The sequence below is a fragment of the Euleptes europaea genome, chromosome 6, assembly GCF_029931775.1.
Source record: "Euleptes europaea isolate rEulEur1 chromosome 6, rEulEur1.hap1, whole genome shotgun sequence".
Taxonomy (NCBI): Eukaryota; Metazoa; Chordata; class Lepidosauria; order Squamata; family Sphaerodactylidae; genus Euleptes; species Euleptes europaea.
Window position 1 is genome coordinate 23,799,568 of NC_079317.1, and position 19,618 is coordinate 23,819,185.

The following is a 19,618-nucleotide window of genomic DNA, read 5'->3' on the forward strand; positions in this document are numbered from 1 at the left end:
GGCAGGGCAGCATCCTTCTGAGCTAGAGATCTGCCAGGACCCACGAAGGTCCAGACCAAATTATTTCGTGGTCCTTATACGGCCCCCGTGCCTGACGTTCCCCACCCTATAGAAGCTGACTCCAGATCTGATTATTTGTATCGCCTCCTCCCCCCAATACACACACACATACCCTGCCCTAGGGTTGCCAACCTCCAGGTACTAGCTGGAGCTCTCCTGCTATTACAACTGACCTCCAGCAGATAGAGATCAGTTCACCTGGAGAAAATGGCCACTTTGGCAATTGGACTTCATGGCATTGAAGTCCCTTCCCTCCCCAAACCCCACCCTCCTCAGGCTCCGCACCAAAAACCTCCTGCCGGTGGTGAAGAGGGACCTGGCAGCTCTACCCCGCCCAGTTGTGAAGCATGGACTCTTGAAGGGAACTACCTACTTCATCAGATGCATGAGGTTGGGTGGTGATTGCATTTTGATTTTTGACTGTTGCCTTAGATGTGTCAGAAGGCTGGAAGGTGATGTATGCATAAATAAACAAGTAGAATTTGTACCCAGGCAAAAAATATTTGACAGACACAAGAAGCTGATGAGTGCTAGGGAGTTATTGCTGCCTATTTCCATAGTAACCTCGTCCTTAACTGCTCTTTGCCTGTCTGAGCAACGCTGGAGTAAGAAATTATTTACAAGTTGTAGGTCAGGATGAGTTACTCAATTCAATTGCTGTATTCCCCTGTGTCTAAACATGCTTACATTTAATGAAAGCTGCCTTTCTGTTAGAGGTCTACTATATATCTATCTCTATATCTACATCTATCTATACACACACACATATATACAGCGCATTCTTGAGATCTAAGGGCGAAAACCCTTAGGAAGTCAGGAAGGTGCCGCGTCAATGTCTGGGCCCCAGCGCCAGCGTCTGGGCAGCTAACGCCAGCGTCCGGGCTGCTAACGCTGGCATTAGCGGCCCGAACACCGGCAGGAAGGCCTGGATGCTGGTCGCGGGGCACTGCCATGGCAGACCCAGGCCGGAACGCCGACGGGGCCTTCTGCGCAGGCATTCCTCTCAGGAATGCACTGATAGTGTGAGATCTCTAACAGAAATGCAGCTTTCATTATATATATATAATTGTACTTCTTTTTAGAACATGTTAAGAACATTAAGGGGGGGATTAGTTTATCATTCTGGCTCTTCACTCATTTATACTGAAGTTCCTGACCTGACACACCGATTGTCTTTATTTGGGGAGATTTTTTTTTTTTTACTATTGATGGACACAGTTACCTGTTCACCTATGACAGCATATATAGATATGGCTTTTAGGTAACATATATAGCTAGACTATTTAGGATGAACCAAAGAAAGTCTCCTGGCAAGGCCTGGAAAGTTCAAAAGGACAAAAACTGAAATTGTCCAGTTCTGTGAAACTAGACGAGGCCCCTCTCTTGGAAATTCTGCTTTTCTCTGCAGTTAAGCTAGAGATTTCCTGTTCTGGGCTCATGGTAGCAGACGGGAATCTAAAATAGGCAGGTGGGGGGAGAATAATGTTTAGACTTAGTCTGCTTTAAAAGTATATTCGAAGCTAATAGGAATGTTTCACATATATATATAGATTAAGGATAATATAGGAAGAGCATAAAACATAATGCAGACAAGGTTTTCCCTCTTCCCAAGGCTGAAAACTATGCAGGCTCCTGTTAAAGGGTTGATGGATTAACTTGTGAAGCATGAGAAAGTCTCACTGGGGTTAGAGAGCCAAAAGTGGAGGCAACTGGGAAACAGGGAGAAGTGACCTGGTTCAATTAATGGATGGGGGCATTTCATCCCAAAATATCTCTGTTCACTGGTCTGGTCTCTGGACTTTCAGTGAGACTCTGCGGAATCCCACCAACCCAGACAACGTGTGCAAAAGGTCAAGAAGCACACAGAGCCCCAAGGCATAAGGGAAAGAGGAATAGAACCTAACAGCTCACTGAGATATAAGCTTGGCAATTGTTAAAGGTAATATAGAATTATGCTTAGAGGAATATAGATAGTGAATGCAGGCTTGAACGTAATAGTTAATAGAAACAGTATATTAAAACCATATATTAAAAACTAATATAAGTATTAGCTTATATAGAAATCTTATAAGAGAACCAAGTTAGCAATCTAAAGACTCAAAAAGGCAGTTGCTAGGAAGAATTAAGAGACTCCCGTTTTTCTGCACAGACCTTGCTTCACAGACTCGCAACTTAAATTAGACATGCAGCCAGGGCAGAAGTGAAATGATTTTTGGAAGGAGCTTTTAAATAAAATACAAATTAAATGCTAGTTTAGAGTTATTCAGCTTTAGCCAAGGTGACATTGAGGAACAAAATAGAATTCCTTCAGATGCTGGAAAGGGAAAGACACTGAAAAACCACCAAAAAGACGATCCCAAAGGGGGAAGCAAACTTGCTGGAGAGGAATAAATGGGTAAAATGAGTTATGCAGAGTTAAAAATAAGAAGCCTAGATTTCTATGGGAAATACAGTCTATACCACCAAATGTCATTGTTAGCTTGCACAGTCTCTTTCTGAAGACAGTATACAACACAGTAAGAACTATTGAAAGCAAACAGACTGCAGCAACACACTGTTTAAATTAAGAATTTTGTGTAAAGTCCTTAAGTCTAATAGTTGGGAATATTAAGGAAGTAGTTTTACACACAGGCTGGTTGCTTCGTGGCTTAGGTAAGGAGACAATTCCAAATACTTCCAATTATTGATTTCTAGATTTAACAATAAGGTACTAAAAGATTTCAGGGTCCCATACAAAATTAAGCACACATGAAAAGTGCAGCCAGGACTTAAGAAATACAAGTCAGATTGTGGTTAGAGAAAGGAGGGGGAGTCTGGGGGAGTCTGGACTCTACCCAAGGAACCTAACAGATGGTCGGTGGGAAAAGGGGAAGTGAACAGTAAGTCCAGACAGTCACAAGGTCATAAAATATCAGAAATAACCTATACTGTCAGCAAGTGTTTTGCAAAGATAAGCACACATGACCATAAACAAGTAAAGGAGACATGGGAACTGAAAGTGTTCAAATCAGCAAAACTAACCATTTTTAGATGGTAGGTGGGGTTTGAATGATGTCAATGTATGCCATGTATGGATTGTAGGATGGCCGGGAAAAAGGCTGTAACTTGGCAGACCAATCAAGGAAAGCCAAGAGGGCTGGCGTTCGGGCATCTGTAGGGGCTGGACATCTGTGATGGCTATAAAAGAACAAGCACTGGACCATATGCTTTGAGCAGCTAGAAGCACTTGCATGTGCTAAGCTGTCTCCCATTTATTATGGCCAAATAAATGCTTCAACAGATCTCTCTGTGTCTGGTCTTCTCTATCCCTAAGTAAGATCGGGTAAGGGGATAAGAGTGTTGATTATTGATTTATTGGTATTACTTCTGACACTATACAAAATGGTTTATATTGCAATACTATTTTGCCATGTTTTGCAGCCTGTTACATAAAATGTGATGTGTTTGATCAAGTATACAGGGTTCATTAATGCAGGATAATTACTCCACCACATGCAATTGTCATTTACGATTTGAACTAAGGGAAGATTTAGGGAACTGAGGGAAGATCTGCCGAGAAGATTTAGTGAAGCCGCACAGCACTTTTCCTTCCCTAAGTGGCACGTTTCCACGGTGCAAGGAGATGTGCATTGTAGGAAATGATTACAGGAAATAAAATCAATGGAATCCATCACTTGGTGGAGAAAGGCAAGTAGAAGTAGTTTCGCCCGGCCTTCATCTGAAAAAAATAAGGACTGCTCTGACACCTAGTGGTTCACACTGGATGTCAACAGAAGCACTCCGTTTTGATCTTCCAGTACCTGAAACCAAGCCAACTTACGAATCGTGAATGTTTATCTAGGCTGGGGCAGGGGGTGGGGAGAGATTCATTGTATTGTTGTTCTTATTGTGGCCAGCCCTGTATCCAAACTTTGTGCCAAAACATAGATCAGCAATTCCACTGCATGTCACCTGCAGTTAAGAGTGCATTAAATGTTTGAAATGCTTCTGGAGATACTTCTCTCCCTGGATTATGTAAGGCTGTGCTTCTTTTTGTTTCCTTTTGTCCAGCTAACTTTAGAAAAGGGTAGTAATGTATATGGAGAACGCAGCAGTGGTCTGGGTATTTGAATGGCTGCTTTTGGAAAGGAACTGCAGGGTATGATTGAATTATAGAAGTTCAGTTTCCCTAGAAACTGGATGAGCTTAGAAGCAAGGCATAACTGGAGCCATTTCAAGTGGCATCTCCAGCTGTTCTCCAAACATCACACACCATAAATGGCATTAATCGTAAAGCTTTTGGAGTATATGCCCTCTCCAGGGCCATTTCTGCAGGGCTGTTTCCCCGCAATCACCCCCGCCAACTGGTTTGGGGCTTCCTTTTGATTATGCATGCCTTTCCTGACCATCAGAAGTCGCCTCACTCCCCGCGTTTCCATGTGTTTTATCCTCATTTTCATGATTCTGGCTAAACCAGCATCCGGAAAACACAGGCAAAATGGACAGAAACACATGGGGAGAGCGAGGCGACCTTTGACAGTCAGGAAAGGCATGAATAATCAAAAGGAAGCCCCGAAGCAGTCAGCAGGGTGACTGCAAGGGAAACAGCCCTGCATAAATGGCTATATTGGCTGACATCTGTATCGATTGAGGCTGAAAAGGGTGGTCTTGCAAATGGGTACGAGATTATTCCAAGGGGTGAGAATCACTGGGTCAGATCAGAGATCACACAAAACCATGGTTTAATAAAACTAACTATGGTTAGGGTGATTGTCTGAACTTGGGCCACTCCATTAGCTGTGTTACACAGGAGTCAAGTATAGGGTAGTAGCACCTTAAAGATGCTGGTTTTCTGGATAAAAATCAAAGCTCTTGAAATTTCCTTCACAAATGCACTTGCTTGCTGATGATTCAATCAAAAACTCAGGAAGAAGCCTGTTTTCATGAACTGTGGACCCTCTAACCAGACCCCTTCTTCCTGTGATTCCCCAAGGCACCTTGAGTTTTGGGTAACCTGACAGCAGCAGGATAATAACCTGATCTGACAAATGGCGCCTACCCTGTTATATCCACCCATCACCCATTTGGTCAGGCTGGAAGGCTTAGCTCCAACTCTTCCCAGGATGACATAGCACTGATTATCTTAGCCAATAGCATTAAGCCACCAGTACCCCATGAGGGACTTGAGATCGAAAAGGGCATAATAAGGCCTCCATTTTCATAGGTGGTTCTGGTCAATTAATGGAGATCATTAATTCATAGCATTGATATAAGACACACAATGGGAATAACGGTGATCCACCTAACAAGATTGATATGAGGGAAGCACTAGTTTGAAATGGTACGTGGTGGACAACAGGCCGCTTGTAGGCCACATCCAGCCACAATATAGCAGAAGATACCTTGGGCCTGGTTGGGCCTGGTCCAAAGTTCTGTTCAGCATCATTTGGGGGAAAACGGGCTACATGATGACCTGGAGGAGCACGCGCTGTTTCATTGGAGCTTCTAAAAAATATTGTCAAAAGTAGCCATTTGGTTGGTTTGATCAGTGCAGTGGAGCCATGCATGAGTAAACGCCCGTTGTGAATGCGCATAAGAACATAAGAAAGACCATGGTGGATCAGACCAAGGTCCATCAAGTCCAGCAGTCTGTTCACACTGTGGCCAACCAGGCCAACCTCTGCTCTGTGGGCAAGCCAAAAACATACAGTAATTTCAGGTACATGGAATCCAAAGTTATCACTCAGATGTACTTGCCTTAGACATCTTGAAAGTCCTCTCTCTTCTATATCACCATGTTGTCTTAACAGGCATCTGGCCATTTCACCATTTACCTTTTCCTGTGGGGGGGGGGGGAACTCATATACCCCTATTTGTAATTCAGTTAATATACAACAAAAGTCTGGAGCTACACTTTGGAACAGCAAATATTTGCCTCAGGTTCCCCACTCGTTTGGTTAATAACATTGTCACCGATTTAGTTTTAGCATACAGGATTCAGCAAAGTTGAGAGACAAGCTGCCCTGCAGGTAAGAGAGATCCATATAAAAATCATTTTACAGCATGTAACTGAAGGAAGATCGATTTAAATTGGTAGCTGATTGATATGTGATCATGTTTGAAATGTTCAGGGTTCTTTTCTTGTTTTTGCAGCATTTAAAAATGTTTCTCTTCTTCTGTTATGAGAGCCAGTGTGGTGTTTTGGTTAGAGTGTCAGACTAGGAACTGGGAGACCCAGGTGTGAACCCCCACTCTACAATGGAAAATTGCTGGGTGACCTTGAGCCACTCACACATTCTTAGCCTAGCCTGCCTCACAAGGTTGTTGTGAGGATGAAGTGGAGGACAGAAGAACTGTATAAGCTACCTTTGGTCGCCATTGGAACGAAAAGCAGGGTATTAAATAAAATGTCTTATGAGTCCAAGAACATTTTAATAGATTCATGGAGGTTTGATTTTTTTTCCAAAGAAAATCTTTGTATTTGATTTTTTATGTTGCTAAAAGCTATCTCTTAAAGAGATACATCAGCACTCATGTCTTTTTAAGAGACCTTGGTTTAAAAAAAAATGGTAGCCTTTTCCAGACTATGCAAGACAATTGTTTGAAGAGCAAAAAAGGCAAATGTTTTCATATCTGGGGAAGTGAGCTGTGATTCACAAAAGCTCATACTGAAATAAATGTTGTTAGTTTTTAAGGTGCCAATACATTTCCAGGAAGTCAAAAGAGATTAAATAAGAGCAAGAAAATTTCTCAGGGTAGGGATGCCAGCCTCCAGGTGGGACTTGGAGATCTTCTGGCATTACAACTGATCTCCAGATTACAGAGATCAGTTTCCCTGGAGAAAACGGCTGCTTTGGAGGGTGGACTCTATGACATCACATCCCTGCTAAGGTCCCTGTCCTCCCCAGGCTCCACCTCCAAATCTCCAGGAATTTCCAAACCCAGAGCTGGCAACCCTATCTCAGGGGGTTCCAAGAACTGCAAGTCATCACCAAATTTTGCCTGAAGGAAAAAAAAATTAAGTTGGAATTTGACTGAATATTCAGTCTAGTGAAATTTGTCGTGTGTGTGTGTGGGAGAGAGTTTCACACATCCATATGTTATTTGTATAGATGATAAAACCTCTTTAGTTAAGTTCCTCCTTATTCTAGATATGTCTGCCAACCTCGTATGAAGCAGTGTTATATGGGGCCAGATGAAATTTGCTAAGCATTCTTAAAAGAAATTGCAGATTCCCCTCATAGTGTAAGAACGAGGGGATAGAATTTGAAATTTGTCGTTATTTGTGCGGTGCCATCAGTCAATTTATGGTGTTCTGCAACATTTCATAAGCAGAAACAGGCTTCTTTTTTCTCCAGAAATGCTTACCATCTAAATTTGAAAACAGAGGAAAGGGAAAGGAGGGCAGGGGAAAGAGGATTTCTGAGCCAATTATTGCTCTAAAATTCTTCTATATGATCATGTCTGTGGAATATAATTATGTGGGGAAATACAAATGGGAAGCTAGGGAAAAAACTACTTTTTCTGTCCCCCTTTCCTTTATTTGAACAGACACAAAGATGTCCTGTTAGTGCACACATTGTGACATACACACTTGTCAAATTCTTTCATATATTTCCCCAAGGGGTAAGATACAAAACAATTTTGTCATTACAAACAATTTCAGGAATCTGGGATCCAGTGAGAAATTTCCTCTAGGCAAAGGAGGAGCTGGTTTTGCCAGTTCATGCTGTTTGGGGAGGGTGAGGGTCCTTTTCCTTAAGAGCAGCATTGGGGGAGCATCTGGGGCTTCTGTGAGAAAGGGAAGGTGGGGCAGTCCCACTCCATTGATAGAAATGCCTTCTGTTAGTAGAGATTTTCCCCAGGATCCATCCAGCCCATGGTTTTCTGGAAGTCATACTCAATAGTCCAAACTATTGTACACCTGTCCTTGCAGCTAAGGTGAAGGATTTCTAATGGGTCTGTCAAATTAATTGGGGGCCCTGAACTCTGCATGTTGCTACACTTGTTACATGTGGATGTAACATCTGCAAATGGTTCATGATGGTCCCTACTTGGCTTGGGGAAATCACTAGTTTCCCTCAATAGATTGTTCTAAGGATTAAACAGGAGAACCCCTTAGAAAAAGGATGGGCTACAAAAATGATACGTAAATAAATGCTATATAGCCCTGACCTGGATGGTCCAGGCTAGCCTGATATTGTCAGATCTCAGAAGCTATGCAGAGTCGGCCCAGGTTAGTACTTAGATGGGATACCAGTAAGGAACGCCAAGGTTGTTATGCAGAGGAAGGCAATGGCAAACCCCCTCTGTTAGTCTCTTGCCTTGAAAACCCTACTGGGTTGCCATAAATCAGCTGTGACTTGATGTCACTTTACACACACATATGATGTACAGAATTGTTATGGGTCAGTTTGTGGGTCTTCAAAATACCCATCTCTGATCTTTCAACTACAAGAATGAGGTCTTTTCAGGCTTAAACATGACATTCTTTCTCTGTTCATCAGAAAGAAGTTAACAGCTAGATTTCAGCATGAAAGCTGGCATTTTTCTTGTCATATTGGAACTGTGTGCCAAAATGTGCTCGTCCAGTACAGAAGGTGGGATTCCAGCAGAGCAACAGAGTTTCTTACCAAACAACTGGCCTTTCAATAACACTGAAAAACAATATCGACATCAGAATGTATCGGATCCAGCTACCGAAGAATCCACACCGTCATTTTCCATGCACAACTTCACAGAGAGGAACACCAATTTTGGATTCGATCTCTATCGGAAAATATCGCTGACACATGACAACAACATATTCATCTCTCCACTGTCACTGTCGTTCACTTTGGCAGTCTTTGCTGAGGCTTCCAGAGGGGAAACACACAACCAAATTGTTAAATCTCTCAACCTCCATCTTTTGGATGATCAAGGGAATCGGCTCCCAGCTTTTTTCCAGCAGCTGAGAGGCAATATCACCAAGAACAGGGAGTTTGTTCTTTTGCACGACACTCTCTCTTTCATCCAGAAAGACTTCAGGATAAAGGACGTCTTCTGTAACTTGTTGAAGCAATATTTTGACATGGAATTTCTGACAGTCGATTTTCACAACTCTACTTTGGTTAAAGATATCATCAATCAGCACATTAAACTAAAGACCAATGGGAAAATCCCCACATTGTTCGATTCAATAGATCAGCAAGCTAAAATCATTCTAGTGGATTACATTCACTTTAAAGGTAATATCTTATTTTTGAACATATGAACACATGAAGCTGCCTTATACTGAATCAAACCCTTGGTCCATCAAAGTCAGTATTGTCTACTCAAACTAGCAGCAGCTCTCCTTGGTCTCAGGCAGAGGTCTTTCACATCACCTACTTGCCTAGTCCCTTTAACTGGAGATGCAGGGGATTGAACCTGGGACCTTCTGCATGCCAAGCAAATGCTCTACCCCTGAACCACAGCCCCTCTCTTGGGGAGGTATATAAAGGAGAGAGACTAGGGAATCAGGGCCAGCAGTTAGGCTTATAAGTCTTTATGGAGGGGATGGAGGGTTGTGGGCATGCCCCTTACTGTACCCCATTCCACCATTAACGGACACAATTAGTCTTTCTTTCCTGACCTTGATGGCCCAGGCTAGCTGGATGTGGTCAGATCTTGGCTGCTAAGCAGGGTTGGCCCTGGTTAGAACTTAGATGGGAGACCACCAAGGAAGTTCATGGTTTACCATCCGGAGGCAGGCAATGGCATACCACTTCTGTTCATCTGTAGCCTTGAAAATCTTATGGGCCCGCCATAAGTTGTCTTCAACTTGGCAGCACTTTCCTCTACCACCACCACTAGTCTTTCTGCACATTTTCTTTTTTCCAGTTTTGGCACTCTAAGGCCCAACATTCGCAACTCAGTGGGCAGGTTTCACTCTGGAGCCTCTATCTGATGAGCCCATGGCTAGGGTGAAACCCAGGGACTCTCCTGTGAAATTAACATTACTGCTATAAATGTCTGCTAAAAGAAGCATATAAAGCAGAAGCAGCCAGGCATGAATCAGAGAAATGTTAAATCAAATTCAGCTAACCAAGGCTGGACTGGCAGCATAGAAAAACTAAGCTGGACGTGGTGGTGCTGGACATTTTTATACCTACTAGTTGCAGCACCCTTCCTCCAGATGCAATGCAGTTACAGGCTGTGTGGTCCCTCTGCACTCTTCTCTTGGTGGGATGCTGGAGCTATGAATGTGCTGCATAGGGAGTATCCCAAGGCAAGACAGGGATCACCCACAACATCTGGTGCCTGATGTTGGAAATTCAAATGGCATATCCTGTCTCCCCAATCATATCCTGTCTCCCCAATTTACATGGGGTACAGTCCATTGAGAAGTTGTTCTGCACAAAACCTTGTTCACTTCAGTGGGGCTTACGCAAGAGAATTTCCCAGTAGATTGGATTCCATGGGCCAGATCTGTCCCTTTCCTGTTCTTCCAATGTTAATAGTGTCCAGAGCAGTCAATTTGTTTCAAGGAAAGAATTTTTGCTCTGGACATTTCTGTTCCCCGTGGAAAGAAAACTGCTCTGAGTACAAGCCCCCTGATTGGTGCTGTATCTATGCCAATCAATTATGCAGACCAGAAAGGTGGGAAGTTTGATAAAACTCCTAAATATACACGCAGATTAGAAAAACAGAAAGACTGAACCAAATGCACAACATTAAAGCCATCTAGAACACTGAACTTCAGCTGGCAGGTGGGTCCCTACATGGAGGCTGTGGTCTGATTCCAGGTGGGTCATATCAGCGGTAGGGAGGGAAGGCAGCATGGTACCACCTGATCTCACCAGACCTCGGAAGCTAAGCAGGGTCAACCTTGGTTAGTATTTGGATGAGAGACCACCAAGGAATGTCTAGGGTTGCTATGCAGAATATGCAGGGTTGCCATAAGTCGGCTGCAACTTGACGGCACTTTTCACATCCACACACCAGTGGTGCATTTGACTACAAGACAGGGCTCAGTAAAATTATATGACAGGGAATCAGAGAAATAAGTATGTCTTAATCACTGCTTTTCTAACATTAATGTTATATTGAGAAATGAAATTTTCTTGTTCCCCACCCCCACCGCCAAAAATATCCTTGCAAAAGATCTCTAATCCCTCTTCTTACACACAGAACTACCATCCCTAGGCATCCATTGAGAAGGAGAATACTAAACCTTTATGTCTGCATTGGAGATAACGCTCTAAGAGAGAGAGAAGAGAGAGTGTTAAAACCTTCAACCAGGATCATTTTTATATGTTGGGCGTTCAGTGAACTAAAATGCACCAATGGTCCAGTCAGGCCCATTGTAGTTGTCTCTGAAGGTTTGCAGGCACAAGCTTGCACAGTTAAATAAATACAACATCTGCAGCTCCTACACACACACACACACACACACACACACACACACACACGGTACTGTGGACTTTGTGTCATTGCTGAGCTTTACGTATCAGCTAAATCAGACCAGATCTCTCTGCTCTGCTTTAATTCTTGTCTAAAGGGGTGGAAATAAGTGTTTCCAAGTACTGGGCTTTGGCTTGCCAGAAAGATTTTCAAAGTGCTCCATGGCAACCCAAAGACACTGCAATTAAATCTCCCCTAATTTCTCTTCTATATTTTTAGCTCTCTGGTTCTGATTTTTCCCTCCTTTGCTAATTGTTGAGTTGTAGTAAAGCGTACTCTAAGAAAGGGAGCATGGCTGCCCCACTGTACTGACGGACATTGTGGAAATCAGATGAGATCTGAGCAGCCTAGCAGTGTGCAGGACGACACCCTTTAACAAGCAAACCTGGGAGGTATTGGATGGTGATGCACACACGCACACAAACACACACAAGAGCTGCATACGTGCCTAGGGAAAAACAGTGTTGATCGGACTGGAGAGGGACAATGGTTTTTAAGAGACTTGAAGGTGCTCTGACAGAGCCATTTCACCTTGCTTCTCCTGTGATTTCTGGGCAAGCAGATTGTGCAGGTTCTTAAAAATGTGAAAACCTGTCTGACCAGAAGTGACAGAGGGAAGTGCGTGAACTCTGCAAACAGCAACAGTTTGATTGTATGACCTTCAGCTCTCTGAGAAGTGGTCTTCTGCCTGAGCTGCGCTCCTGCTATCTCAGTGCAATCCTATTTGGGATTATTCCAACCTAAATCCACTGAAATACCATGGAATTGACCTTCAGAAACGCTACACAGGATTGCATTATTAATATATGAGCTACTGATGGCCAGACTCCCTTCAACTTGATTTGGAAAGGAGTCTGCAAATATGAGCATCACTGAAGAATAGGAATACTTTTTTCCTCCAAGAGTTCTATATCATCTCCTAACGTAAAATGAAATTCTGTGCTTGCACAAAATGTGATAAATCCAAGTTACAGGCACAAAATGTGCTAAATCCAAGTTACAGGTACAAATGACCATTTTTCATAACTCAGTTCACAACATAGTTTTTTTCTGGCCTGCCAAACTATGGATGCACAGCTAACCCAGTTCGAACATGTGTGCCTCTGACCTAAGAGTTGTGTGTGCACAATAGATAAGATACTCAATTCCAAATGTTCTAACACAAAGCAGAACAGTGGCTCAAGGATGTTGCTGGGGATCTCTGAAAAGAGTGCTCCAGGAAGCACAGGCAGGCAGGAAATCAGCAGTAGTGCTGTTCGAGAAGCAAAGTGTAAGATTTAGTTCTTCCCACCAAACAATTAATTGTGCAAAACTGAAACGTTACTCTAGTCTAAGCCCATTGATTTCAGTCTGTGTAGGATTATGCTGTAATTGGCATGATTAATGACTGTTTTTCGAACAGGGTTACAATGCGGTAGCCAGGCTGGGGGATAGTTTAAGAGGGGATGGACATGTTCATGGAGGATAGGGCTATCTATGACTACTAGTCATGATGCATACCAATTCTCTCCAGGATCAGAGGAGCATGCCTATTATATTAGGTGCTGTGGAACACAGGCAGGACAATGCTGATGCAGTCATCTTGTTGGTGGGCTTCCTAGAGGCACCTGGTTGGCCACTGTGTGAACAGACTGCTAGACTTGATGGACTTGGTCTGATCCAGCATGGCTCTCCATATGTAGTCTTATGTTCTTAGTTGCAGGTGGGTCTGCAGCAGAAGAGCAAGTTTCAAGTCCAGTAGGTTTTGAGAGTCAAGGTTTCGAGACCCAAAGCTCCTGGAAAATCTAACAAAAGGAACTTTGACTCTCGAAAGGTCATACCCTGGGAATCATGTTGGTCTTTAAGGTGCTACTGGATTTGAATCTTGCTCTTTGATGGGGGGAAAACCTAAAGCATAGCACACATTTGTCTATGCCACTGAACTGGGGCAGAGGATTTCACATCACTTGTGGGCTTTTTTTCCTGTTTTTCTTTTCTTTTTGTGACATCCAGCCCAAGGTAAGCCCCATTAATTTCAGGGGGAGAGCTAAACACATATTTAAATTGAAATAAATGGGATTTTTAAAAGCTTAGCTTTGGCTTGCTTGTGCCCAACATTGTTGTCAATCAGTATAGATAGCAATGATTTATACAATGGAATAAACAATTTCATTTCTGTATATCCTTAGGCAAATGGCTGCACCCATTTTCTGCTAAGTTCACAGAACTAGAAACCTTCTATGTAGACAATTACAATACGGTCCAAGTGCCCATGATGTTCAAGACCGCAAGAGTTGCCTATACATTTGACAAGAATTTGCGCTGTGTTGTGCTAAAGATTCCATACAGAGGGAGCGCGCACATGTTGATTGCCATGCCTCAGGAGGGAGATTTCCTCGCCCTGGAAGACCATTTAACAGCTGGACTTGTGGAGTCTTGGCTTAGAAGCATGCGAACCAGGTACAATTTATAGAATGCTTTTTAAAAATTCCTTCCTTCCTTCCTTCCTTCCTTCCTTCCTTCCTTCCTTCCTTCCTTCCTTCCTTCCTTCCTTCCTTTCTTTCTTTCTTTCTTTCTTTCTTTCTTTCTTTCTTTCTTTCTTTCTTTCTTTCTTTCTTCCTTCCTTCCTTCCTTTCTTCCTTCCTTCCTTCCTTCCTATGTCCATATGCCTCCTCTTCAGGAAACAAGAACACCCTTTACTTATCACTAGATTCAGTTTCAGAGGAAAGTCATATTGAAGACAATTGAAGGAGCTACCTCTCTCATGGTTTCCAGCGTCTCTTGATAGTGCTTGGTACCACTTGGAACTTCAGTCCATACAATGGTATCTTCACAAAGAATAGAGTACTCTGTAGTACCTCTAAGGGCAATGGTATGAGAAGACCTGAGATTCCTAACTTACAAGGAGTATTTTATACCCAGGCCCATTCTTCTCCAGACCCAATTCTGAGTCTGGATCAAAGTTTTGTTTTGTTTTTACCATCAAGAAAATATCAATATAGGATAATATGCAAAATCCCCTGTTGGTGATGTCCATTTGTGTAGAGTCTCTATGTTGTTATGGTGCATATGCACAACAGATGTTTTATGTACATCTTCTCCGTTCAGCTATGGTCTATTGTTTGTTTGCTGGTTTGTGTTACAGAAAAATTGACATGTACTTTCCAAAGTTCAAACTAGACCAGAAATACTACATGCATCAATTGCTTCAAGATCTGGGGATTAAAGACCTTTTCTCTAACAAAGCAGACTTGAGCCTACTCACAGATCAGACATATGTAAAAGTATCACAGGTAAATATTATTTATCGCAGAAATTGCATGTTTTCACTGCTTAGATACTAGATTCCAAATGTTCCAATGCAAATCAGAATAGCGGCTCAGTGTTACTGGGGACATGATACAGAGTCAGTGTGGTGTAGTGGTTAGAGTTTCAGGCTAAGATCTGGGAGACCCAGGGACGAATCTCCACTCTTGCATGGAAGCTGGATGGGTGGCCTTGGGCCAGTCATTCTCTCTCCCCCTAACCTTCCTTACAGGGTTATCGTGAGGGTAAAATGAAGGAAAAGAGGACAATATAAACTGCTTGGAGTCCCCACTGGGGAGAAAGGCAGGGTATAAATTAAGTAAATCACAAATAAAATTATTGCTTATGCATAGGATTGCCAACCTCCAGGTAGTAGCTGGAGATCTCCTGCTATTACAACTGGTCTCCAGCCAATAGAGATCAGTTCACCTGGAGAAAGGGTTCTGCAGGTGTGGTCTTGTTTTGGTGGACCTAGTTCAGAAGGGTGGCCTGTGCAGGTTCAGCTGTTTCAGAAACTGCTGCAGCTCAATGTTACCACAAGATGGAATCTTTGACAAGAAATGCAGTAATGTTGGTATGAATCCTCATGCATGTTCAAACTTCTCAGGTTCTCCAAAGAGCATACATCGAAGTGGATGAGGCAGGAACCGAAGCTGCAGCTGGCACGGGATCAGAAATCACACCATATTCTATGCCTCCAGTTATCCGGGTGAATCGGCCATTCATTTTTATGATCTATGAAGACTCCACAAACGCCTTGCTGTTTGTGGGTAGAGTTGCCAACCCTATTGAGTTCTGATGTACCAAACCATCTGTTCAATCTGTCCTCTTTCAGTAGGTTTCTAACAATTCGTTTGAAGCTGAAAAATAGGGTTTTGGAAATCCAAAGACATTTCTGTTCTGAAGCAATAAATAGGTTCTATGGTGATATTATGAGAACAAAAAATCCCGAGCCCCAAGCAGGATCTGCTCATCTTATGAACTTCTACTTCATTGCCCAGGTTGTTGGCCTGTGATGTCCAGAAAGGTGTCTTTTCCACCTATGATTGATCTTTTTCTTTGATGTACTAAGGACTACCATAATTAGACCAGCATTTTGAATGGAGTTTTTGAATGCCCTGCCCATTTTGTTTGCCGAGATTCATGTGATCTGTTAAGCGAGTTCTATGCCTTTTTACATGCATTTCATGTAACAGTTGTATGTACAATGCACATCATTTATATATAGAATATACATATGATGTATAAGGCTGAGTTATTGGTACACAAAAATGTACGGTATCCATTTCACAGGGGGAGGAAATCAGTGCAAGGAAGCAACATAGTATTTTTTAAAAAAGAATGAAGACCATATTTGAATCATGCAAGGGACAAGCACAACACCTGTTGGATATCTGGAACCTCAGCACATCATAACTATGCCCAGGACTGTTTTATGGCTTCTTTGTGGGCACTAGAACGTTGATTATGGAGTGTTGGGGAGGTTTATTAGTAGCAGTTGGAAGTAACAGGATGTTTAAGGAATGCACTATTTCAGTGCGATTGGGAGCTGGTAGGTATAGGGGTGGGATTTATCAAAGATAAATCCATTGCTACTGTAGCTTTGCGAGGGCCCATTGCAAGCATTCATAGGAAACTGAGTTTTCCCACAATTCTTGGGTGAGGAAGCAGGGGGCCATTAAAGACTATGAAAACTAAGTACTTTTAAAATTCTCCCGTGGGGGGTGCATTTTTGGAGGTAGAGTCACCAAAATTTCAGGGTAGCTTCAAGAAAATCTCCTTGCATGAACCCCAAAGTTTGGTGACGATTGGGTCAGGGGGTTTGTTTTTATGGGTTCCCGAAGGGGTCTACCCCTTCTATAGAGAAGCATTGTAAACTTTTACCATGCTTCTCTATGGAGGAGGGGGTGACCCCTTCGGGACTCCATAAAATCGGACCCTCTGACCCAATCTTCACCAAACTTTGAGGTTCATGCAAGGAGAGTCCCTTGAAGCTACCCTGAAAATTTGGGAACTGTACCTCCAAAAATGTTTCCCCCAGAGCTCATTTTTAAAAATTCCCATAGCTAAAAGCCTGTGGAAAGCCAAAAATAGCCGAATGATGAGTTTCACTCATTTGAACAGGGTCTTCTGCAGGTGCTAACCTGCAAATGGGCAAAATTAATAACTGCCCGTACATGCGTCTTCTCCATTGTGGCCAACGGCATATGGAATGGCCTGCCTGAGGAGATCAGGAAGGCTCCCACTTTCCCAGCTTCTGCAAACTTTTAACCTTGCACTAAACCTTGGTACCTACTGCTTGCAGAAGCCTTTGGGACATGACAAGGAATCCTATTTTCATTCAGGATTCAGTCCTGTCTTGCAGAAGAGAGAAAATACTCCCATAGATGTCAAGTGGAGTCACTATCCTCCCTCTCCTCCCCCTATATACACACTCCAGTTACAACAGAGAGTAGGACTTGGTCCAACTCTGCAGTCAATTAGATATCATTACCAAGGGCACATAAACCCTAGCCATTGAGCACAGGTCACACATACTGGGGTATGCAGCAGGGAATCCCGCTATGGCTTCTGAAAAATTGGTGATGGGGCGCTTAGCAGTAAAAGTGCACTTTGCACAAATTTCAAAGACTCAGCAATCAGGGAAAAGAAACAGAAATGAAGCATGGATGAATAACACTTTTCTTCCCATAAATCTTCCAAGTACCCTGTCCCAGAATTCCAGATACAAAAACCAGCTTATATGAGCTTTGACTCTGTTGGCAGAGTATGCTAAGTATGCAGAGAAGGGTCAGACTCACTGATTAAAGATAAAGTTGCCTTTATTGAGGGAACTACATTTTAGGATAGGAAAGCTGAGACAGACCCTCTAGCTGTCTATCTAGCTAAAGAGGGAGAGGGTAGAATGACTTCTGAGGAGGAGGAAATTGTCCCCTAAGAAAATCAGTCTGAGGACAGACAAGAGGTGAGATAAAAAGGGGGAAAGGTCTCTGACCTTTCAGCCCTAACTAGCTGACCACTTGCCCACCACCTGCTGGGTCTTCTTCTCAGTTCCTTTGCAGCTAGACACTGCAACTCTTCCAACAGACTCCACAAAGGTAAACAAGGGATGTGATGAATGGCTTCCAGAGCAACACGCTGTTAGCCCCTGTGTGAAAGAGGATGCTGGACTAGATGGGCCCCTGGTCTGATCCAGCAGGGCTCTTCTTATTTTCTTATGATACCATGTCCCCAAGTAGGAAACACGGCACTTTCTTTATCCTTCCCCCAAGAAAGGATGAGTGGGTGGAGCTCTACACCTGTGTCCCCAGCGTCTCACCCCCCCTGGTTAGTGGTGTCGATGCATAGCAGCTTAGCACCTCTTGTAAAGGAGGTGGCATCCCATACAGAAGACAAAGAAATGTGCATTTCCCAAGCAGCCCTCAAAAGGCAGGCAACCTTCCAAAATTTTATACTTTGGTAAATGGGGGGTACAGCCCCCTCCGTTGGTGCCTGACTAGAAACTGGGGTACAAGGACCACAGCCAGAGCTGGATTTATGCCCAAGCTAAGTAAATTATCCCGCGGCTGTTTAGCTCCACCTTTTAGCACCCAACTGCACCTCGCCCGCCATGTGATGCAATCGTCCACATTCCATGTCTCCCCCACCTCACATTTCCCCCCTCAAAACTGCTTTGGGTCTGGCCCTGTTTATTACTCTTGTTGTGAAAAACAGTAACTAAGAAGAAAGACTGTACTCCGAGTGAGACTGGTACCCATGGAGATGGGGAGGCGCCGATTCTCAGGCACGATTTCTCCTCACTATCCCCTCCGGCCTTCCATTCCCCTCACTGGCACAAGCAGGCTTTTGCCAGCTTTGTTTTTTTAAATCAGTTAACTGCTGCCAAGCCATATTAAAACACTGTAGAGATTTAAGAACCCTCCAGAAGTGTGGGAGGGGGGAATGGCGGGTGTGAGAGGATAGTGAGGAAAAACCAGAGACGCTAGGGTTGTGCACTGCAGCTGGCAATTCCCCAGGAGGAATGGGGGTGGAGACAGATGGTGTCAGGACAGCCCACAACATCACTTCAGCAAAAAACGAGAAGTGATGTCATTACACAAGGGGGGCAACACTCTAGGATTTGCCCCATACTCTTTGGTTAAACCATAAAGTTTTGGGTGAATCCTGGCGCATCACCCCCAATGTGTCACATGTAATGATGTCACTTCCAGTTTTTGCTATCAGTGAGGTTGCACACTGGCAGCCCCTCCCCTGTATTTTTCTCCTGCTGGACGATAAGTGGCAGTAGTAAGAGACGTGGCAACACTAAGACACACCCCTTGGACCCTCAATTTTTGCTTCTGTAAATGCTTCTGCATTAACAGCAGAAATGGGTGTGCAAGAGGGAATCATCCCCATGTAGGAGCAGCTACTGGGGCAATGCTATTCCATAGAGTAGATGGATATTATCTTGATGGCTACCTCACTTGTTCCAGCAACTGAACCTCCCAATGTACACCTCAGCAGGACCGCTAACTGAAGTAGAAGAGTTGGTTTTTATATCCCAATTTTCTCTACCTTAAGAAATCTCAAAGTGGCTTACAATCGCCTTCCCTTCCTCTCCCCACAACAGGCACCTTGTGAGGTAGGTGGGGCTGAGAGGGTTCTGAGAGGACTATGACTGGCCCAAGGTCACCCAGCAGACTACATGTGGAGGAGTGGGGACTCAAACCCCGTTCTCCAGATTAGAGTCCACTGCTCTTACCCACCAAGCCACACTGGTTCTGAAGAGTGAGCCATAGAAATGTTTGAAAGGACTGAAGAGCATCTGAGCAGGGGGTGGTACCTTTTTTCACCCATCCTGATGAGAACGTAATCAGTTGTACTATGT

At 43.5% G+C, this 19,618-nt stretch overlaps 1 protein-coding gene across 1 annotated transcript in view; it reads left to right on the plus strand.

Moving 5' to 3' along the window:
• LOC130479427 (uncharacterized) overlaps nucleotides 1-15,547 on the plus strand; it is a 34,164-nt gene extending 18,617 nt beyond the window's left edge. The window contains exons 5-8 of the mRNA XM_056851831.1: nucleotides 8,561-9,266; nucleotides 13,632-13,902; nucleotides 14,588-14,735; nucleotides 15,356-15,547. Of these exons, the coding sequence (XP_056707809.1) occupies nucleotides 8,561-9,266; nucleotides 13,632-13,902; nucleotides 14,588-14,735; nucleotides 15,356-15,547 (1,317 nt within the window). The remainder of the gene's footprint in view (nucleotides 1-8,560; nucleotides 9,267-13,631; nucleotides 13,903-14,587; nucleotides 14,736-15,355) is intronic.
• Nucleotides 15,548-19,618: the final 4,071 nt, after the last annotated feature.